This window comes from Macrobrachium nipponense, chromosome 13 (assembly GCF_015104395.2).
Source record: "Macrobrachium nipponense isolate FS-2020 chromosome 13, ASM1510439v2, whole genome shotgun sequence".
Classification (NCBI taxonomy): Eukaryota; Metazoa; Arthropoda; class Malacostraca; order Decapoda; family Palaemonidae; genus Macrobrachium; species Macrobrachium nipponense.
Window position 1 is genome coordinate 44,341,245 of NC_087206.1, and position 24,269 is coordinate 44,365,513.

At 39.8% G+C, this 24,269-nt stretch overlaps 1 protein-coding gene across 1 annotated transcript in view; it reads right to left on the reverse strand.

The window, feature by feature from the left end:
* Positions 1-24,269, reverse strand: part of LOC135225305 (tetratricopeptide repeat protein 8-like) — a 147,500-nt gene that overhangs the window by 12,907 nt on the left and 110,324 nt on the right. The window contains exon 4 of the mRNA XM_064264635.1: positions 14,361-14,532. Within this exon, the coding sequence (XP_064120705.1) occupies positions 14,361-14,532 (172 nt within the window). The remainder of the gene's footprint in view (positions 1-14,360; positions 14,533-24,269) is intronic.

The following is a 24,269-nucleotide window of genomic DNA, read 5'->3' on the forward strand; positions in this document are numbered from 1 at the left end:
ACTCCTCTGTAATTAAGACTATATTAGTCCACAAATCTCTAAGGTTAACAAGGGGTCATAAAAAAAGGCATGTGCCTTGTTCCTTGTTATACATGAAATGATAAAAATATACATATCACCTTACCTATAGTACGAAAGCAATTACACGAGTCACAAGTTAACGATGATGGTTACAGGAATATGAGGATGAGGAGGAAGAACCAGGTCTCGCATCAGCTTTGACCCAGCAAAAATAATAAGAGCAAACAGAGAAAATATCAAAAGATTTATGAACTACTTCTCTCAAATAGAATTAAAAAAAAAAAAAAAAAAAAAATTCAAGAGGCTTAAAATTAATGACAGTGTCCATTTCCATATTGACTAAATTTTAGGTAAGTGATGTAGATATCCTGAATTCAAAGCCTTGACTTTACAATATTGCGCTTGTGACTCAGTAATGACCTGTAAATAGTACTAGTAATGACCTGGTAAGCACTCAATATGGCTTGCTCAAGCCAATAAGATAGTGGTTTTGGATACTGTACTTCTGTTTTGTATACGATGAAAACTAAAAAACTATCCTGAATTTGCCACCTCACAACTTCCCAATTATAAGTCATAACTATCACTAGATACTAAAGCAGTTCTTCATTATTCTGTAGTTGTACTGGCAAATAGAAGAGAAGACAATATAGAACAGGTGAATGGTGTGAAGGTGGGTACATTTGGTTTTGGCCATAAAACTGGGTATGCATGACAAGAAAGCAGTTTTGTTTGAGAGATTCTTTAGGGAATCTTTCTCTTTGGTCCCATAAACAGGTTCTGAAGGGTGCTTCAAATAAATGAGATACCCAATGAAGGTGGTTCAAGGTTTTTTGGAGGCACCTCTTTCTCAACTCTAGCAAAGCCTTTGTACCTTACTGGAGGAGCTTAAGTCCAGGGCTCTGATTTTGAAAAATTGTAAAAAAGCACCCACTTAAAATAGTAGTCTGACTTCAGATCGTTTGGCAGTGTAGTGGATGACTGCAGCAGCTTGGCTTGAATACTCCCTTACTCATAAGACTTTGTTAAGTAGTTAGTCTCCAGATGTGTAGGGTGAGGTGGGTGAATACCAACTGAAGGGGAACACCAACTGAATGCTCTGGTACAAAAACTCTTTCATATTTCGCGCCGAAACTCACCAACAACACAGCAACCATCTCAGTGAACAACACGAAAGCAACAGGTTTACACCATCACATCATCTATGTTTATCAGGTAAGAAAATTGATTTTTTGGATGTCTGTTGTAATTTTCTTACCTGATAAACACAGATGATGTGATGGTGTAAACCTGTTGCTTTCGTGTTGTTCACTGAGATGGTTGCTGTGTTGGTGGTGAGTTTCGGCGTGAAATATAATTTCATTCATCTGTGTTGGTGGTCGATGTTTCCCAGCATGTTTATGGTCAGTAGTCCCCCGCATCATGTTTTTTGTTAAACAATGCCGTGGCAGCCACTTTGAAACGATATACTTAATTTCACTCAATATCAGTGTCATTTTGCTAAAAACAGGAAATTTTTATTGGGTGGGTTCAACTTTACCTATTCATATGTCTAATGTCATTAGGTGTTTCTGATCTAGCCTACTGCCTTCTTGGAAGCTTGATCATCAGTGTCATTATGCTAAAATAGGAAATTTGGCTTTTGGAGTGTTCCCCCAACCCCCCTCTTTGTTTCCCCACATTTCCAGAGCACCGACCTAGGTCCTAACAATTTTTAAAGTGCAAAATATGACACTTATTCTTTGTGTTAAGGATTTATGAATACGTATACCATAGATGGGCCATGCTGTGCAGTTTGTTTTGGGCACAGTGTGTACTCTCTCAGGTAAAAAATGGATTTTTTTGGCAATTTTTTCTACTAATAGGTCAGTATGCCTCCACCTCACGCTAGGTGGAGCAAACCTAAGTTCTAGTGAAAAAACCAACAGTAGGGCTGGTTCATAAGACTTTTCCAGTTTGAAAGATATCTCAGCAGATCCTTCCTCTTCTTTCCCACCGTTATCCCTACTTAAGGAGTCGGTTGCCTGAGGCACCTTCTCCACTGTCTTATATCAAAGGCATCATCCTTCACCAAACCTCTTCTCTCCATATCTTCCTTTGCGTTATCTTGCTATCTAATTCTCTGTTTCCCTCTCGATCTTCTTCCTCTTAACAGGTTCCTCCCAAACCCTCCTCACTCCCTCCTTGTCATCCATCCTCAACACATGCCCATACTATCTCAATCGTGACTCTCTTATCACCTCTGTAATCTTTACTAAGCCTGCCCTTCTTATTTCATCATTTTTCAATCTCTCAAGCAGTGATTTCCCCATAATCCACCTCAGCATGCTCATCTCTGTTCTCTCAGGCTTTACTTCCCCTATTCTTCTTAGAGCCCATGTTTCAGATCCATACATTAACACTGGTCTTACCACTGTACTATAGATCTCAGCAGATCCTCTAATAGCTTAAAAAGTTCTGAGAACCATGACTATTAAGTCATATTTGGACTATCCAGATCATAGGCATGCTGAATACTTTGTGAAACTTCTCGTGAACTGGTTTTATCAATGAGAAGGGAGGAAATATGTAAAGCTCTGAGCTGTTATATGGGATCATGAACAAATTGTTTGGCAAAGCCTATCAGGAGAGAGCTGTAATGTGGCAGTTTGTGGTTTAGACATGTGGCATGTAAGTTCACCAGGGGGCATACGGCAGATTCCAAAGCATGGTATTTCATCTTGCTTGCTGAGGAATCTGCATAGATGTATTGTCTAGGATCAAAGCTGGGAACCACAGTGACAGATGTCTTCGGTCCATAAGAAAATGTTCACTGCTAAATGGCACACATCTTGCAATTTCTTGCCTCCTTCATTCCTCAAATAAGCCACTGTGGCGGAGTTGTCTAAAATTATATGATATTGTCGTACAGTTGTTTGACATAACTGCCACTGTGGTGGAGCTGCCTGACATTATACCGTGATTTTGTTGGACACATGGGACTGGGAGTCTTGTAAAGCTATGCAACCTGCCTTCAATTCTACGAGATTTCAATGCTCTCATGATTCTGTGACAGGCGACTGGCATGAAGCTACTACGTCCAGCATACAAGGCCTAAACTTTCTTTAGAGGCATCAGCTTTTGACAATCTTGCTGTAATGATAGCTAGGAGAATGCCAGTTAGGAATAGCATAAATATAAAAGAGAAGGAGAAGCAATACCGAGAGAGATAGAGAGAGAGAGAATTAGTTACATGAAGAGTCTTGAACAGTAGCCATAACACACACAAAGTTTTAATCTATGCGCTCCCATAAAATCTCCACCTGTGACATGACCTTTACACTCTCGCCGGAAACTCGACAGTTCCAGTGACGTCATTAGTTCCACCCACAAGGGGAGGAATGAAGTCAATTCATCACACCTAAAGGACAGCGTTAGATAATCCACAACCAATATAAATGACCAACAGGCAGAACAAAAGCTTATCCCCGCCTATTCTAGGTGGGACATTCTCCTTTGTACAATCTTCAAGAAGTCCAGCAGCAAAGGAGGGCACCAGTTGGAAGAAATACAGCTCAAACCGCCATCCCAGAAAGAAGTTAGATTCCCGGGGCTGTAGCTGTCAAGAGAAACTTCGTTTTTGATTCGTAATCCTGATTGCTAAATTTATAACTGTTACTGTATCGTTCTAGTGTGAATGAAGGAAGAAACTTCCACTGCGTCTCATTTAAACACTCCTGAGAGACTATACCAATAATAATAAATAAAGCAAGAAACAATAGAGAATAAACAATACCAAATAAAGAAGGAAGATCAAACAAAAACTTTACAAAATGGTGCCATCTAGTGTGAATCCGAAGAAGACGTAAAAAGTGCAGTGCGAAGAAAGAAAAATTACACATACCAGAACTCAATACGAATTGACTCAATAATTTAACAACAGACGGCGAAGTGAACCATAAAATCAACGAGAACATTCACGCTACAAACATCAATAAAAGAAGTGAAATAATTTATAAACTTTACTATTTAACCATAACGAGAACATTTTTACCCCAAGATAGAACAACGTGCGTGAATACAGCGAACGAAAGTGTTAAACAGTGGGAACTAAAAACAGTTAAATTTGAACCAGCAAAACATCGGCGAACGAGTGCGCGGCGAAGACAACACACGTGAAAGGACAAGCAGCATAGTTACCAACACACACCAACACAGATTTCTTATACAATCTGTTAAAAAAGGACGAGGGCATTTCAAGTGCACGAAAAACATTCCCGTTACAGAGTCAACTTTGTCATTATTGGAAAAGTTAAGACACAACCTCGAAAAGACGCTAAGCACAAGGTCAAACAGATCCCTCTTACTCTTCATTGGAACTGCTTGAAATCAACTTTTTGGTGTAGCAACAGAAGCAAATGTAAAACAAGAAAAGGAAAATAGATGGACTGGAAAAGTGGGCAGCCGCGAGGGGTACAGTGATAAATTAAGTGATTGCCTCTCACAATGAAAATGCAGAACAAATGGAAAAACTAACGGTTTTTATAAATTATTAAAATGTAACAAAGGAACAGAATAAGTTATAAGATATTAAGTTTTAAATACCTTTGCATTAGAAAGTGAAGTGATGTTACAGGAACATAAAGACATGCTTAATGTTGTCTTACTTGCTTACACTAATCACTCCAAAAGAATTAGAGGACATTATTAATTCTCCTATGGTATTATGAAAAAGTTTTTTCCTGCTAGTGTACCCGTAAGATTTCTCCAGACTTATAAAAACCTTAAAAAAGACTGAACGTGCACATAACAAAGACAAATAAGTCTAATGCAGTGGTAATAATGTGTAAAAGGGACTATGTAAATAAAATAATGAAATTATTAAATGATAGTGAAAATTATACAAAACTGAGGTCTGATCATACACAGACAGTGAACTCTCATTTTAATAAACAAATCAAATCCATTCTAAAGAGCTTGGACCATTTAATTAAACAGTTTACACCTCAATGCTCCTCACTACCTTATATATATGGTTTAGTCAAGACACAAAATCAATGTACCCTATCCGACCAATCATTAGTTCAGTGCTCAATTACGTATAATCTATCGAAATGGTTTGTAAAAATACATATAATTCATCTAAATGCTTGTAAAAATTCTTACACCTTTGGTAGGAAATATTTTTAATACAAATGTAAAAAACAATGTTGACTGTATAAACAAATTGAATGGTTTAAATTTGAATTTTGATTTTGATATGATTAGTTCTGATATTGTCTCTTTATTTACAAAAGTGTCTGTAGATGATTTACTTGAATTACTGGAGGAAGATTTAGAAAGTTATCATAAGCCTTTAACTGTAGCAAACCTCATTAGTCCTATGATTATGTATCAATGATAGTAAATTTTGTTATTATGGTGAATTTTTGTACAAAAGTTTGGCATGGCTATGGGTAATCCCTTATCTCCTGTTCTTAGCAATATTTACATGGAATTGTTTGAGACAAAACTCCTAACAAAAATTTTGCCCCAAAATGTTATATGGTTTAGGTATTTGGATGATATTTTCTGTATATTTGGCCAGTTCACGAAAATCACTAGGAATTTCTGATTAAGCTCAATAATTCAGTCCCTTCTATAAAATTTACTGTAGAGGAAGAAAGAAATTGTAATTTGAATTTTTTTGATTATTTTTTAGTCATTCAAAAAAAAACCTAACACTGCCTCTTTTGCTCATTATTATTCCAATCACCATCAAAATGTTAAATTCTCTGTATTTTCTGGGATGTTCTTAAGAGCTCTGCGTGTCTGTAGCCCGCAGTTTATCGACGCCGAGATTAAAATATTGCCTTGAAATTTAAATACCCAAGGACTTTATAGATGTAGCATGGAAAAGAGCTAGAAAAACATTTTATTTGACTAATGACAACTTGAATTTAGTAAACATAGCATTCTAAAATTACCATATGATGAAGGTTTTTAGAAATTCCTAGAATTTTAAAGCTTTTCAACATAAACGTTATTTTCAGTAATATTAATGTTAAGAGTTTAGTAATAAAAATTCTCCTAAAGATGTTTCTGGCTGCATATATGAAATTCCTTGTAAAAAGTGTGATAAAATATATTACGGACAAACTGGAAAATCACTTTGACAGCGAATCAAACAGCCCAAATATTCAGTGAGAACTGGTCAAATATCAAATGAATTACTCATAAATTGGAGTCAGGCAAGATCCTTAATGTCGTGTATCGACAGTTAAAAGAAATATTATTGAATCGTGTTTCATCAAATCAAATAATGGAAGCGTTCTAAATTTAAGTCTTGGTTAGTTTATACGTAATGATTTCATAATTAATATACTCAGTTTTATGAATGCTTTTGAACTTTGTATGGCTAAGATGATATTGTTAAGATACAATAAAGTTTGTTCATACTTACCTGGCAGATATATATATAGCTGTATTTCTCCGAAGTCCGACAGAATTTCAAAACTCCCGGCTCACACAGTGGTCGGCCAGGTGGTTAGTACCCATTCCCGCCGCTGGGAGGCGGGTGTCAGGAACCATTCCCATTTTCTATTCAGATTTTCTATTCCCACTGTCTCCTGCGGGGAGGTGGGTGGGTACTTTGATTATATATATCTGCCAGGTAAGTATGAACAAACTTTATTGTATCTTAACAATATCATTTTGTTCATGAAACTTACCCAGCAGATATATATATAGCTGAATCCCACCTTTGGAGGTAGGGAGAGACAGAAAAGGATTTTGGAAACATATTACATGCAGATGAATAACATCTTGGTTCCTTACCTGTTAGCATAGCTGACTTCGTGATTACTGTCACCCAAGTCTGCTACTGCTTTACTAGAGTCTCCAGCAAGGTAGTGACCTATATAGCTGGTGAGTTCTAGATGATCTGTCAACGGGAGCGTGACCACAATGTGACTAGACCATTTTGAACCATACTATGAGGGCAACAGATTAAAAATTTTCACACCACCTGACCAGCTAAACAATTTTCATTCCCACATCACTAAGGCTAAAGGAAAGGAAGTCCGGCTCAGGCGGACGACCTTACAACCATAAAACAATCCATAAAAACTCACCTACCCATTTCCTACAGGGTAGGATGAGTGCTACTTTCAGCCCCCAACAAAGTGTCTGCTGCGACGTATGGTCCAAGCGCATAGCAGTTCTCGTATGTCGTCTTCACATCCCGCAGGTAGTGTGAAGCGAACACCGAGTTGCTGCGCCAAAAGGTGGCACTCAGAATGTCATTGAGTGCCATGTTCTTTTGGAAAGCTACCGAGGTAGATATAGCTCTCACTTCATGGGCATTCACTTTCAACAGCTTAACATCACTGTCTTCGCAAGATGAATGTGCCTGTCTAATGGTGTCTCTCAAGAAGAATGCCAGAGCATTCTTCGACATCGGTAAATCTGGTCTTCTCACCGAACACCATAAGTTGTTAGAAGGACCTCGACATTCCTTCGTTCTTTGTAAATAAATCTTGAGAGCCCTGACAGGGCACAGGACTCTCTCTGGTTCGTGTCCAATGATTTCCGCCATACCCTTAATCTCAAAACTTTGGGCCAAGGGTTAGACGGATTTTCATTTTTTCGGCTAGAAACGTAGGACTTAATGAGCAAACAGCATTATGTCCCCTAAAACCAATATGCTTGCTAAAGGCTTGAATTTCACTAACCCTCTTCGCCGTCACCAGAGTCGTTAGGAAAATAGTTTTCTTAGTAAGATCCCTTAAAGAGGCATTCTGAAGGGGTTCAAACCGATTTGACATTAGGAATTTAAGTACTACATCCAAATTCCATGATGGTAACTTAGGTTGAGGAATCTTTATAGTCTCGAAAGACCTTAAAAGATCGTGGATATCCTTATTATTTGCCAAATCAATTCCTCTATGTCTAAAGACTACAAGATAACATACTTCTGTAGCCTTTGATTGTTGAGACTGCAAGCTTTAGGTCGTTTCTCAAGTAGAGCAAAAAGTCCGCTATTTGGCTCACAGAGGTCGTGGTAGAGGAAATGCGTGTTCTTCTGCACCAGCTCCTAAACGAAGCCCACTTCAATTGATAGACTCCAAGCGTGGAAGCTCTTCTCGCATTGGCGATTGCTTTTGCAACCGGTCTAGAAAAACCCCTCGCTCTGACCAACTTTTTGATAGTCTGAATGCAGTCAGACTCAGAGCGGGGGAGGTTTCCGTGGTATCTCTCGAAGTGGGGCTGTTTGAGTAGATCTGTCCTCATGGGCAATGTCCTCGGGAAGTCTACTACAAAGGTCATGACCTCTGTGAACCACTCCTTTTGCTGGCCAATAAGGAGCGATTAACGTCAATCTCGTCCCTTCTGACATTGCAAAACTTCTTCATTACTTCTCCCAGAAGTCTTGAACGGGGGAAATGCGTAAAGATCCATCCAGTCCAGTCCCAAAGAAGTCATCTATTGCTATTGCTCCCGGGTCGAGCACGGGGGAGCAATACAACGGAAGCCTCTTTGTTCTCGCTGTTGCAAAGACGTCCACTAGAGGACGTCCCCATAACTTCCACAGCTCTCGACACACATCCTGATGCAGAATCCACTCGGTCGGCAGCAGTTGACCTTGCCGACTGAGGAGATCTGCCCGGACCGTTCTCCACGCCTGCAACGAACCTCGTTAGAATCGTTACTTTCTGAGTTCTCGCCCATAACAGGATCTCTCGCTAGGTTGAACAATGATCGCGAACGTGAGTCCCTCCTTGTTTTTTTATGTATGACAGAGCTGTGGTATTGTCTGAATTTATCTGAACTATCTTGTTTGCGACTTTTTCTTTGAAAACCTGAAGTGCCAAGTATATGGCCGCCAGTTCTTTGAGATTTATGTGCCAGAACACCTGTTCCCTCTCCAGGTGCCTGACACTTCCTCCCTCCCTAGTGGTAGCTCCCCACCCGGTGGTGGACGCGTCGGAGAACAACACTAGGTCGGGGCTCTGAAGTTTGAGGGAAGTTCCTTCCGAAAGTTTCACAGGATCGAGCCACCACTTTAGGTGATCCTTTACCTCCTTTGGGATCCTCAAAATTGTCTCCAAATTTTCTTTGTCCTCCCAATTCTCTTTCAGGAAAAACTGGAGAGGTCTGAGATGTAGTCTCCCCAAGGAAACAAACTTCTCCAGCGAGGAAATGGTGCCCAGCAGACTCATCCATTCCCTCACCGAGCATGATTCTTTCCTTAAGAAGACTGATATTTTTTCTAATCCTTGCTGTTTTTTTTGACGTCCCCTGGGACATGAAAAGCTCAAAAAGCCACTGAATCCATCTGAATCCCCAGATACACGATGGACTGTGTGGGATCAGCTGCGACTTTTCGAAATTCACTAGAAGTCCGAGGGACTTTGCTAGAGTTAAGGTTGATTGAAGGTCCTTCAGACACCTTTCTTTCGACGATGCTCGAATGAGCCAGTCGTCTAGACATATAGAGATCCTTATGTTTGCAAGATGAAGCCTACCTCGCCACATTCTTCCATATTAGAATTGTGAAAATCATTGGTGCCGTACTCAGACCGAAGCAAAGAGCTCTGAATTGAAAACTCTTCCCTTCATGACAAAACGCAGAATATTTCTTCGATCGGGGGATGTATCGGGACGTGGAATATGCGTCTTGCAGGTCCAGTGATAACCATCCAATCGTTTTTGTCTTAAGGCCGCAAGCACTGACTGAGGTGTCTCCATCTTGAACGTCTGTCTCTCTAAAAAGGTTTAGACTGCTCACATCTAAAACTGGCCCCGCCACAGCCTCCCCGACTGTTTCGGCACCAGGAATAACCTGTTGTAGAAACCCGGGGACTGAATGTCCTCGACTTGTTCTATTGCTTTCTTCTCGAGCATTTGTTCTATCAGATCGTACAAGATCTGTTGTTTTTCTCCATGGTAAGAGGGTGATAGATCTATAGGTGTTGTGCACAATGGAGGAGGCTTCAGGAAAGGTATTTTGTATCCTCGCTCGATGACGTTGAGCGACCAGCTGTCTGGACTTAGACTGAGCTCTGCCTCTAGAGAGTCCTCTTCCTCTAGGAGAAGGTCTAGAGGATGCTCCACCTCGAAAGGGCTTTATTTTCTTAGAAAACTGGGTTCGTGTTGAAGTCGAAGGAACCGCAGGACGTCTAGAAGATTGTGCTAAGAGATCCTGAGTAGCTTTTTTCCTGTAGACTTCCAGCTACATCTTTAATCATAGCCTGGGGAAAGAGATGGTCAGAAAGAGGGGCGAAAAGCAAATCTGCCTTCTGTGTTGGAGACACTGCTTTGGTAGTAAATTTACAGTAGATAGCTCTCTTTTTCAGGAGCCCTGCACAAAAATGTGAAGCCAATTCCTCTGAACCATCTCTGACGGCCTTATCCATACAAGCGAGAACACTGGATAGCTCCCCCAAGCTAATTGAGTCTTGACTACGAGACTTACCGTCAAGCGGCCCCAAACACCAGTCTAAGAAATTAAATACTTCAATTGTCCGAAAAAGACCTTTCAGATGGTGGTCTATCTCCGCCGGTGTCCATGTTATTTTAGCTGACGAAAGAAGAGACCTTCTTGGTGCGTCAACCAGACTGGAAAAGTCACCTTGAGCCGATGCGGGAGCCCTTAACCCCGAACATCCTCACCTGTATCATACCAGATCCCAGCCTTGCCGCAAAGTCTTGAAGGAGGCTGGGGGCAAAGGAAAACTTTCCTTGAGCTTTTCTAGACTCCATCCAATCTTGCACCTTCTTAAAAGCTCTCTTAGTTGAAGAGACTTTGTCATTTTAACAAATCCAGGAGTCTTATTTGTTTTTGACAACGAAAACTGAGAAGGAGGCGACCGAGGTGCTGCGGGTTGAAACTCTTCTCCAAATGAATCCCAAAGCAATCGAACCAAAACTTGATAATCGGAAGAATCTGACACAGCGGGTTGATCCTCTTTTTTCGTCGAAATATTACTTAATCCTTCCTCATCTATAGGAGTGACCAAGGGGACTCCCGAAGCTGGTGGTACAAAGTCCTTTCACTCCGAGCTTTAATGAAGATCGTTATTTTGACGTGCAAGGAGCATTCTGAATATTAATATCTAAAGATTCAGATAAAGCGGTACCGCCACAATTTCTTGCTCATTCTCTCGATGGGAGTCTCTTCGAAAAGCCGATTGCAGTTGAGGTTCCATACTAATACCTTGCTGTGATACCTGGTGGATATGCAACAAAGCGTCCGTTTGAATGTCTCGCTTGGCATCCGTCCGAGCGTCAAGCTTGGCGTCCAGCCGAGCGTTACGCTTGGCGTCCAGCCGAGCGCCACGCTTGGCGTCCAGAGGTGAGCGTCACGCTCGTCGCTCAGCCGAGCGTCCCGCTTGGCGTCCAGGTGAGCAATCACGCTCGGTGTCCATCCGAGCGCCACGCCTGGCGTCCAGGTGAGCGTCACGCTCGACATCTGTCCGAGCGTACCGCTTGTCTCAAATAGGCGTCCCTGTGAACACTCCGCTCCTTCCAAGCCGAACTAGGAGCGTCGAGTTTCTCAGACTGTAGACGGCCTCGTTTCGCAACCATAGGATCGTCCGTTCTTGTATAAAGCGAGCCTCGAGAGTCTGGGCGAAATTTCTTCCTTTCGATCTCAAAATTCCTCGTAGGAAGTTTTTCATGCCCTTCCTCCAACTGCAGGTGAGACGTACGAAATCTAGAATGAGTACTCACAGGCGAAAGAGACGATCGGTCCACCCGTGCGGGAGACCTCTTAGATGTTTTAATCGGTAATCTATCATCCTCTTTTCTTCTCGGACGAATTTCTGATTCTCTCTCAGCCAGCAACGAAGCAAGTTGTTGTTGCATCGACCTGATAACACTCTTTGTAGTAGAAGATTCTTTTTTCAGGAGAAAACTGATCCTATGAGAAGGCGAGGGGCGAGGGGAAGCCCTATCCTTCTCACAGGACCCGTTCTAGTTCTATTCTTAGAACGACTAGGCCGCTCCAAGGCGTCCTCGTCAGATGACATCATAATTCTCCTTTGAGGAGTCCATGCAGCAAAACTCTCCGGTGAAGACCGCAAACCAACAGGAGAAACAGGACGTGAAGCGTCTTCTTCACTGCGATCGAAGACTCTGGCCGCCTGTGCAACACCTTGAGTTTTCGATCTTTTTTGCGGTGGAGAGTAATCCAAGTCTCGAGGCGAAGCCCGTAACGAAGAAGCAGCGCAAAGAGACTCTGCGCCCTCCTCTGAGAGACTACTGACGATAGCCGCCTGTGCGACATTTAACGTCATAGCTCTTTTCAGAGGACGTGAGCGTCTTCTCATGCTCCAACTCCTGTTAGGGGAGGACGCCTCCGAGGACGAAAAGACCTCGTTGGAGGATACGCGCACTCGCACAACTCTTTGGCAGCCTGGGGATCGTCTACAGGTTCTGCCGAAGGGACGCCAGATCGGTGGGGGTTCCCCGTAAACCCTCCTGCGGCTTTTCGACATGTCCGTCTTCCTGGGCTTGGAAGTTCGACAGAGGTCCAGGCCTAGAGGCATTATAGGGCCGATCTGACGCCCCCTCCACAACACTGGGGGCACTTTCACTGCACTTTTGTTTCACTAATAATACTTTTACCCTCCAAAGCGAGCACTTTAGATTCTAGGTTTCGTATTGATTCCAGAATCGTAGAAAGGGCATTGTCTTCCACTGATTTTTCAGGGCCCGAAGGCACAACATTTTCAGGGCCCGAAGGCACAACAGATTTAGGTGTACCAACTACTGAATGTATAGTAGGAGAAACCTTACTACCCTTACTTCTACTGACTGATACACTCCTGGAGGAAGATCTCCGTATCCTATCACGCTCCAATTTCCGCACATAGGATTCATAAGCCTTCCAACCCGAATCAGACAGACATTCACACTCCTTACAACGGTCATTTATAACACACGTATGTTCTCTACAATTATTACATATTGTGTGTGGGTCTACCGAACCTTTCGGTAGCCTCACCTTACAACCTTCCATACAACACACTCTGGTGCTAGATAAACTAGTCCCAGACATCTTAGTTAAAGGAAAAAACCAAACCAAATTCAAATCCAATCCACTATCAGCGTAAGCCTAGTCACAATCCACGTTCGATAACCAAAAAACAAACAGGATACTCAAGTAACAGAGAAGTTTCAAAATCCTAGACGGAGGTGTTGAAAACAGTTGTTATCAACACCGGCGACAGAAAAAATCTGAATAGAAAAATGGGGAATGGTTCCTGACACCCGCCTCCCAGCGGCGGGAATGGGTACTAACCACCTGGCCAAACCACTGCGTGAGCCGGGAGTTTTTGAAATTCTGTCGGACTTCGGAGAAATACAGCTATATATATATCTGCTGGGTAAGTTTCATGAACAAACTTCCATTTCCCTTATGGTTAAGTCCGTTTTAGTTTGTGACTGTAATCTCTGATGATCCTGGATTATCTCTTTGATTTTTGCCTTTTTGACGACCAGCTGGTATTCTTGATCTTTTTATTTACCTTGTAAATTTCTTTTTAACTGTATCTCATTTGTGCCTCGACAATATCTTATTAAAGGACGAAAGCGCTCGGCTACGAATTTCTGCCTATTATTTTTCCTGTGGTATTTGCTTATATTATGAAGTCACATGCATATACTGTGATTTTTATGCATTATATATATATATATATATATATATATATATATATATAATATATATTATATATTATATAATATATATATATATATTATATAATATTATATATATATATATATATAGATATATATAGATTATATAATTAATTAATAATATTATATACTTATATATATAATAATATATATAATAATAATATATAATATAATTATATAATATATATATATAATATATATTATATATATATATATATATATAGATTAATATTAATATATATTAATATATATATATATTATGTTATATAATATATAATATTAATAATTTATTTACTGTATAGTATATATATACATATAATATATATATATATTATATTTATTATATATATTAATATATACTATAAATTATATTATATATATTATATAACTATTTATATAGTATATATTAATTATATATATATATTATAACTATATATATATATAACAAATATTATAATATATAGTATATATAATTATATATATTATATATATATATATATATATATTCTATGTGAATTAATGGGATGCAAGAAACAAATTCTTCAGAAATAACTTTCACTGTACTATGGGAGCTAAATGAATGAAATCGGCTAATTTCAACAGAAATACATTATGCTCAGTTATCAAGAGTAAACAGCTAAAACAGATAAAAGACATAGTATTATTGCAATGGCACTTACTAATGCTATGTGACCAAGATTGTACCAGACATCTGCAACACTTTCATTTGATGCTAAACTTAGGGCTCTCTCAAAACAGGTGAGTGTCATGTCATACTGCTGGGCATAAAAACAACACAGGCCTAAGTTGTTGAAAATTTCACAGTTATATATACCCATCTGCAGGAGCCGTCTGCAAATGAAAATAAAGATGTTAGCAGGTACTTGAATTAGACAATAAATCCTTAAAATCTAAAATACCATCAAAATATACAGTACTGGGGGACTTGCAGCATGATCACTACTAAACACTTGGTTAATTCTTTTCCCTTATCAATGTTTGTATTTTGGAACCTAGTGATCATACCCTAAACCTAAAATTTCTAAAACATGTCTGAAATACACAAAACATAATCACATGGTTTTATCGAGAGGTATGTGTAATGCATTTCTTTTCATTTCAAGTGTTGTATTGAAACCAATAGATTCTGATAATGAAACCTGTATGACTAGTTTTAACTTTAGAGCTGATTTTGACCATGTTACTCATGAGTTCCTAGCTTTTCTTAGGTTGCATAAACCAGTTTTTGATGGCATTATGGTAACTACAGGCATGTGGTCTCAAGATCATTTCTTAGGTTACAAAAACTAGTTTTTGATGGCATTATGGTAACTACAGGCATGCGGTCTCTTGTGTTAATGAAAGCACAGTTCTTGGCAAATTATTGTTTATACTTAAAACACGTGGTATATGGTTTTACTTAGAAAATATTGCAAATTCAAGATAATTTGCATTTTTCCTAGATATACAAACCTCAAATCTGTACATGTTTGTTGGAAGCTGGTATGGTTTTGAAGCTTGGTAACTAACATGAAATAAGTTCTGCCCAGACTGTCCTCTCTTTCCCTCTCTCCCCCTACCTCCTGCTTGTTCTCCTCTAGCTTGTTCCAAGGGAAGTACTAGCATAAGGGTAAATGACCAGCAAGCACTCTTCGACAGTAGAGACCCAGGTGCATGTGCCAAGCTTTCTCCAGGCGAGACAACGGTGCTTATTCAGGGTTCACCACCACCTACCCATGCTTCATTGTCAGCTTTGCTGGAGAACTTGCAGATGCTTCTGTTCCTTGTTATTCCGAGCAACCCATTTTTCACTGTTGTTCCTGCTCCTACTAAAGACTCTTGTAATGGTTGCCTTGTCTGTCGAGATTTGCCTTGCCTTCTACTGTAGCTAAGGAGAATAAGACTCATGGATGGAGTAAGCCTGCATCTTTTTCCTTCTCCCCTTTTGTTGTTGAGCTCTTCCTCTGATTCCTCCTTATCTTCTTTTGTCCCCTTCATAGGAAAGACAAAAAAGGTTTTGAAACAACTAACAAGAACACCTGTCAGAATTTGAAGGATTTCTATCCTTCTTCAAGGGTTGGTGGCAATGCTAGCTTACCTATGGGTAGTGTTTCGGCAACAAATAAAACTGGCACACAGCTCTTTGAGCGTTTTCATGAATCAAGGTCTCCTAGTTCCTTCCAGACAAGAGGGCAGCCTCGGACTCTTCCCTGTTCATACATCTTCTGAGAAATGGAAAAAAAAGGTTGGCACAGCCTTCATGTTCAATCCCCAGATGATGTGAATACAGACAGAAAGTTTACGAGTAATAGGTTAGCCTTGTATTATAATGTTGGGTACCGTGTACCATGGCTCTATGAGCATTATCATGCAAACCCTTTGGACAGTGGCTACTTTGCCCAAACTTTTGATGTGCTTGTGCACAATCCCCAGATTGTGCAAGCATACACACATAAAATTGTTCATGTAATAGGTTGCTGCATTATAATATCATTGTGCAGACTATGGGTATTCCTGGTTTGTCCAAGACTCCCACTGAGTGTGCATGATGGCACATGAGCGTTGGTCTGTAGCTTGTTGGGTTTCAGCTGACCATATACACAAGTCTAGGGGAATATGGGCCACAGTTTTGAGCATTTAAGTTAACCTCAGCTCATGATTCAGTGATTAATTTCAACTGGTCGTGTCCATGGGCCTGAGAGCACTCACCAGGACAATCTTGCAAGAGAGGATCTAACTCATGCTTTGGGGAACCTGTTAAAACACATCTCCTTCAGAACCTCTTAAGGCAGAGTTAGAATAGCTTTTTCAAGATATCACTGGGCCCATTCTTAAATGTAATGATCGACAGAAGTAACCACTGCTTCTTCATTAAATCCATCCCATCAATAAAGTGTATTTTAGTATGTATTCAGCTGGTAAGAAAATCTTTCCAATTACAGTTTACATACATGGTCGAACCTTATGCATGGTGCCTGGATCAGGTTGTCTGATCCACAATTCGGAATGTTTCTGGCTATCCAGCAAAATAAGGAAGCCACTTTCCCTGCCACTAGCATACAAGAGGAAGTTCTACATTCTACAGGATGCAGAGACTACCTTCAGGCTGACTATTCAGTCTGCAGACTGAGAAACCATCTTCCCTAGAAAGACTACAATAAGAAGTTTCTCCCTTCTTCATTATGGAGCAACACTGGGTTCAACCTTGACTGAACATGCTTGCTGTCCTCACTGTCCTGGAATCTTATCTGCAGTTGTTGGCGTTAGTATGAAATCCTCTGCATTTCTTCTTGGACCATAGTGCAGACAACCAGGAGGCAATTACTGTTACTCTAACTCTGCATAAACCAAAAAGAGAACCTGTCTTTAAAACTTACCGATGTCTAAAAAATTACTCTTCTCAAACACTGTGCAACTTGTTACTAGATAAAGTCGCCCTGGCAAATGAAATACTAAACACTGATGATGTAAATTGCCAGGTGTTTATTTTAACTGAAGTGTTTGTTTCTTGCATTGACAAATGTGCAGCAATGGTGACTAATGAAATCAAACGGCCCCCTGCCCCCTGGATAACCCAAGATATAAAAAAAGCGATGAAAGAAAGAGATTTCATGGACAGAAATCTTAAAGCTCAAAGAAATGATGTACTACTGGCAGAAAGTTTCAGAACTACTGGCAGAAAGTTTCAGAGAATTGAAGAAAAAAGTAGAAGTCAGGATGGATTCTAGTAGAAAAGAACACGACAGACAAGAATTCCTAGATACAAGAAATAACTACCATAAAACATGGAAAGTAGTAAAAAAAAATGCTCCATACAGTTAGCAGCGAAGCACAAATATCTGGAAACAGAGAGGATATTAAAGTTAAAGAGGGAGAGTTTAATGAGTATTTTGAGAATGTAGGAAAACAAACGTACGAGAAAACTCAGCAGGTGACATCAGCGAATGAGGCTCTAAGTCAATGGTCAATAAATCTAGATAATCCACGTGGATTCAAACCTTCTCCAGTAAACTGTGAGATGGTTATATTAACTATAACTACCAAGGATTTACATAACTTGAACGCATGCGGATCTGATGGTATTACTCTGAAATTTATCATGGATGCACTAATTACAATAGCATTTTACATTACAATAATCATCAATACTTCCATCGTAACCAGCACCTTTCCTGATCTATGGAAATACCCTTTTGTTATTCCTATTTTTAAAAATGGAGATAGAGATGACGTTAAAATCTATCGGCTAATCTCACTGTTGCCTACTCTGTCTAAGGTACTCGAAAATATTTGGAAGAAAACAGTCTTTTATCTGAACACCAGCATATTGGATCTATCCAAAGCTTTTGATAGCGTGAATCACAGAATCCTATTAGAGAAATGTATAAATCTACGAATATATCCATTTTGGTTTGATAGCTATCTCACCAATCGATTCCAGTCAGTAAAGTTAATGGACACATTGTCATCCAGATGTGAGGTAACACTTGGGATCCCGCAAGGATCTATTTTAGGACCAATATTGTTTGTTATTTTTGTTAACGATTTTGCGGAATCTCTACCTGGTATTTTCGTTATCCAGTATGCTGATGATACGCAAATTATATCTGAAGGGGACATAAGCAACATAAATGATTTATTAAGAAGGGCTGAAGCAGTCTTGGAGAAGGCCAAGACATATTTTCTGAGACATGGCCTCCTATTAAACGAAAATAAAACTCAGTTCATTTTTATAGGTTCAAGACAATATATATCAGCCATAGATGATAATGTGAGGGTAAATTTCAATGGCAATGTTATCAAGCATATGAAAGTTGTGAAAAACTTAGGCATCTACTTCCAAAACATTATAAACTAGGGAAGACTATTAAAGTTCATAATTTTCTTGGCATTCCTATTTATTTACCACGTGTTATGTGTAACATTAAATCTAAATTCTTCTCTGGAAAAGTAAATGCGGTAGTAGCACCATTAAAGTGTGCAGATGTGTTAATTGGTTTAATTCTAGGTTTAAAAGAAAATGTCAGAGAAGGCCTTGATATGATAAATGGTGATTCTGGAACTAGTCCTCATGCTGTCGTTAATGTTATAACTAGGGCCCAACAGTTGAGATCAACTAAACCTGTTTTACCTTTCGTCAATAGTAGTGTCCCCGATATGTCAATAAATAGTGAAGAATTTTCTATTGCTCAACGTTCATACCAGTCTTTAGAGAAGATAAGAAAGTGTGTAGAAACAAAGGGAGAAATATCTTACAGGAATAGAGTTGTAAGATATATATAAGTAAAGGGTTTGATATATCGTGAATGTGCTAAAAGTAAAAACCTGGAAGATTTAGAAAGAAAACAGTTGTTGGTTCCTTTGAAGTATCATGAGGCTATCATAAAACTTGGCCATGCATCTTTAATGTCCAGTCATTTTTCATCAAGAAAAACTATGGATAGAATACTTCATAAGTTTTTTTGGCCAAATGCTGGAGCAGATATATCCAGGTTTTGTTGCTCATGTCCTTCTTGTCAGATAACTGGGCCTTAAGTTAAAAGGGTACCAATGTCTATGAAGCCAATTATTAGTGAACCTTATTCACGGATGGCCATTGATATTGTTGGTCCTATTACTCCTGTCTCCAGTCGTAGTCACAGATATATTTTAACATTAATTGATGCTACTGCAATCTGTTATCCTGAGGCTGTACCATTACGCAATATAGATACCATTAACATTGCTGAAAGTCTCGTTGAAGTTTTCTGTAGAGTAGGGATTCCACGAGAAATTCTGAGTGACAGAGGTAGCCAATTTAAATCTGATTTAATGTCTGAAGTTCGTAGACTACTTTCCATTAAAGCTTTATACACTAGTGCTTACCATGCTGCTTGCAACGGAACTGTTGAGAGATTAAATGGTGTCCTCAAGAGTATGCTTAAGAGAGTTTGTATGGAAAACCCGTCGGAATGGGATAGATACATACCAGTTATGTTATTTGCATATAGTGAAATACCTAATGATAGTTTAAAATTTAACCCTTTTGAACTTTTGTATGGACGCTCTGTAAGAGGTCCCTTAAGAATTTAGCAGGAATTAATTACTAATGACATGGTTGAGGACTAAGACAATGTTAAAACAACCTATCAGTATATCATAGACCTTAGAACTAAATTGCAGGAAATGGCAAGAATAGCTGTATCTAATGCAGAAGTAAGTTCAATTAGATATAAGGAGTACTTTGATAGGAAAGCTAAACCCAGGAAATTTGATAAAGGAGATGAAGTTCTTGTCATGCTTCCGACAAATTCTAATAAATTTCTGATGCAATGGAAAGGTCCTTATGTTAATGATGCTTGCCACAACAATGGAGTAGACTATTTTGTGAAAGTAGGGAAGCATACTAAGCTATATCATGCTAATACGATAAAACGTTATTATAGAAGAAATGAGGTTAATATTTTTCAGGAAATTGTTGGAGGAGGTTCTTGTGATAGATTATTTTGTAGTGGTGAGGAATGTCAATGATGTTCCAGAAGACTATTCTGGCATGGGAAATATTGAATTCTGTGAAAAGAAGCCTAGCACTGTACATATAAACCCAAATATTAATGAGTTGCAGACATAGGGGTTACATAGTTTGTTACCAACCTTTAATTATGTAATCTGTGAACAACCAGGTGTTACTAAAACCCTTCAACACAGTATAGTTTTAACCCTGAATAGGTATGCAACCCGAGGTGTATTTCAAAAAACATGTTTTTTTCCCATAAATTATCACCTGTGTCAAATCTGGGTGTGATCGACCTGCAGATGTTCACTCGTCTACAAGCTGCGACCATGTACAGACCTGACTGCGTCTGCCTCAAGTGCTTCCCCCTTTTATGAGAATCGCTCGGGTCGAGAATGACCTGCACGCACCTTTAAGAGTAAGTGATTGAAAATCAAAGTTATTACATATGGCCATATGGTCCAGTCCACATCAAGTGCCAATTTCTGTGTTTTTTTGCAAAAAGAAAAGTTATTATGTACCCAATTCATGTAGGACAGTGTGCATAATAGCAAATTAGTATAGCTTTGTGATATTAGAAAATGTTTTAGGATGTTGTGTGTATCACATGCGTGACTCTGGGAGTGGCTGAGATGCCATATACCGCCAAAATGGTACATTTTCCTTCCAGTGCCACTTTCTGGCTTTTTTTGCAAGAAGCAAAGTTTTCAGGTAAACCTCTCATATTGAACAGTATTCATGCTAATAGTGTTTTTTAATGTTGGAATATCTCGGAGGATGGTGTATCTACCTTATGAATGCCTTTGTTCATGGCTGACACGCCATAATATGACCATATGGTCCATTCCTCTTCGAGTGCCAAATTCTGTTTCTTTGCAAATAGTAGCAAAGTTATTACGTACTCAATTCATGTAGGACAGTGTGCATAATAGCTAATTAGTATAGATTTGTGATATTGGAAAATGTAGGATGTTGTGCAAATCACGTGCGTGACCTTGGAAGTGGCTGAGATGTCATATATCGCCATATGGCCCATTTCCCTTCAAGTGCCACTTTCTGGTTTTTTGCAAAAAAGCAAAGTTATTAGGCAAACATTGCATATTAAATAGTGTTCATGCTAGTATAGTTTTGTTTTATTATTGGAATATGTGGGAGGATGGTGTGTTGTATCGCGTGCATGCCCGGGGTATTGGCTGAGATGCCCTTGTTGCCATATGGGCTGATTCCATTCGAGTACTACATTTTGTGTTTTTTTTGCAAAAGCTGTTATAATAACTAAATTGATGTACAACAGTGTTTACTATATAACTAATTAGTATAGTTTTGATTTATTATTGGAATATGTGGGAGGATGGTGTGTTTATCATGTGCTTGCCCAGGGCATTGGCTGAGATACCCTTGGTGCCATATGGGCCGATTCCGTTCAAGTGCTAAAGTAAAGTTTTTTTTTTTTTTTTCCAAAAAACAGTTATAATAACTAAACTAATGTAGGACAGTGTTTATTATATAACTAATTAGTACAGTTTTGTTTTATTATTGAAATATGTGGGAGGATGGTGTGTTTATCACGTGCTTGACTGGGGCATTGGCTGAGATGCCCATAAATGGTCATATGTAAGAGTTTCCCTCGAGTGCTTATTTCTAACGTTTTGCTTTTTTTTCCGTTATCAGCAATGGCCTCGAAGAGACAGAGACCTCTGGATGATGATGCTATCAACGTACTACTTCTCTTTCAATTTGAGTGACGTTGAGGACAACATGGAGGTCCAGTCTGAAGGTGAGGAAGAGGAATCAGCTGCCATCTCTGTTGCGGAGGAGGACGTAGACAACCTGAGTCAGGGACAGGCTGCTGCGTTGGAAGAAGAGGAGAGGGAAGACGAGGCTAATCCTCTTGACTTCTCCCCGGGGGATGAGTGACGATGCCGATGGGGGGAGGCATCGGGGGTTAGTGGGACTGTTCCCATTGTTGTAACAACAACAACAACAACAACTACAACCGCCACACCTAAACCTGGTCCCTCAACCTCTCGGGATGAGGACGCGCTCTCCCTTGTAGAGCTTAGCAGTAGGAAGAGGAGGAGGGGTGACCTCCAGCCAGCCCGGGGAGCTCCTATCCACCGCATAGGACCTGAAATTGTTCAGGCTCGTGATGGGACCAGGTGGCGGAGAGATCCCAATGCCTCCCTCCCACATTTGTTTATGCCAAAGATTGAACCTGGGGGTCCCACCGATGCCACCGCTGGGGTGCTAAGAGTGAGCGACATTTTCTCGCTCTTTTTGTCTGATCATATGCCAGCGGAGATTGTCTTGCTTTCCAATAATCGACTTGCCCTTTTGAGGGATAATTATCATTATAAGGGCAATGTTGCCCTCAGGGACATTGACCTGAGGGAAATGAAGGCGTTCATTGGGATCCTGATAATGTCGGCTGTAAGATCAGACAATCACACCACAATGAGTGACATGTGGGATCTTTCAGAAGGCAATCCTTCGTACAGTTGTACAATGAGTGAGCGTCGTTTTGCCATGCTAACGAGAGTGATTCGTTTTGACGATTCAGCAACCAGAGCGGAGCGAGCGAGGACAGATCGCCTTGCTGCCATTTGCAAAGTTTTTGATCATGTGGTGGCTAATTGCAGACAAAATTACTCTCCCGGGCCTCTTCTCACTGTGGACGAGCAGCTTGTGCCATTTAGGGGTCGCTGTCTCTTCAGGATGTATATTTCCAGCAAGCCAGCCAAGTAAGTTCCCAGATTTACATTTCGTTTTTTTTTCATGTAATTGCTTTTTTATTTATTAATAAATGTTTATTTGATTACTATATAATATGTTCTTATAGGAATAGAATTGAAATATGATATTTATGTGTTTAAAAAATATAACATATATATAATATAATATATATATATATATATATATATATATATATATATATATATATATATATATACTTACTTTACTTTACTTTATCTTCCCGCCACTGGCCAGTGGCATAAGGCTGATACGGTTCCTCTCCATCTGTCTCTATCCCGAGCCATTTCCCTTGCTTCCTCTAAGTTTTGGATTTCATCCTCAAGATCCCTGGCAATTATGTCTATCCACCTCATTCTTGGTCTACCCAGCGGTCTTCTTCCTATTTGTACTGCTCTCAGTGCTCTCCTGGGGTCTCTATTCCCATCCATCCTCTCAACATGTCCAAACCATTTCAGCCTTCCCCTCTTCAACCTGGTACTGACTGTCCTTTGCCTCAATCTCACTCTGATGTCTTCATTTCTAACATAATATCCATTCCCATTTTAATGCCAAGTACCTTCTCAGCAGCTTCATCTCAAAAGCATCCAACCTTTTCTCCTCTGTTCTGGTCAGTGCCCAGGTGGACGAGCCATACATCAGGACTGGTAGTACTACTGCATTGAATATTCTCATCTTAGTTCTCAAGCTGATTTCATGCCTGACCAACTTTTTTTCTCAGAACCTCAAAAGCTCTTGCTGCTCCTAGTTTTTCTTCTTTTGTATATCTTCAATTTGCCTCCGTCTGCTGTACCGGGCACACTTCCCAAGTAAACAAACTTCTCAACTTGCTTGAGTTCCTGTCCTCTGATTGTCATATCCTCCATGTTGCATCCAATCATCATCCTTACTCACAACCATGATCTCGCTCTTCTTGTGCTAATGTTTCAAGCCAAAACTTCTGTCTCTGTCTCCATCCTCATTACCATACCTACCAGCACCAGCCACGTATCCGCAACCAACGCAACATCATCAGCAAAGTCCAAATCCATAAAAACTTCTCCACCAATACTAGCCCCTCTGTTTTCATTCTCCGTCACTCTTCTCATTATATGGTCAATATATACATTAAACAAGGTGGTGACATAACACATCCCTGTCTTCAGCCCACTTCCAACTGGGAACCAGTCACTTTGCTGTCCATCCAGCTTGTACACAGCTGCACACTCCTTGGTACCAGTTCTTTAGTATCCTTATCACTTTCAGTAGTATACCATAGTGTTCTGCCACTCTCCACATTCCATCTCTCCATACTGAATCATACGCTTTCTCCAAGTCTATAAAAGCACAGAATAATGGCTTTGCA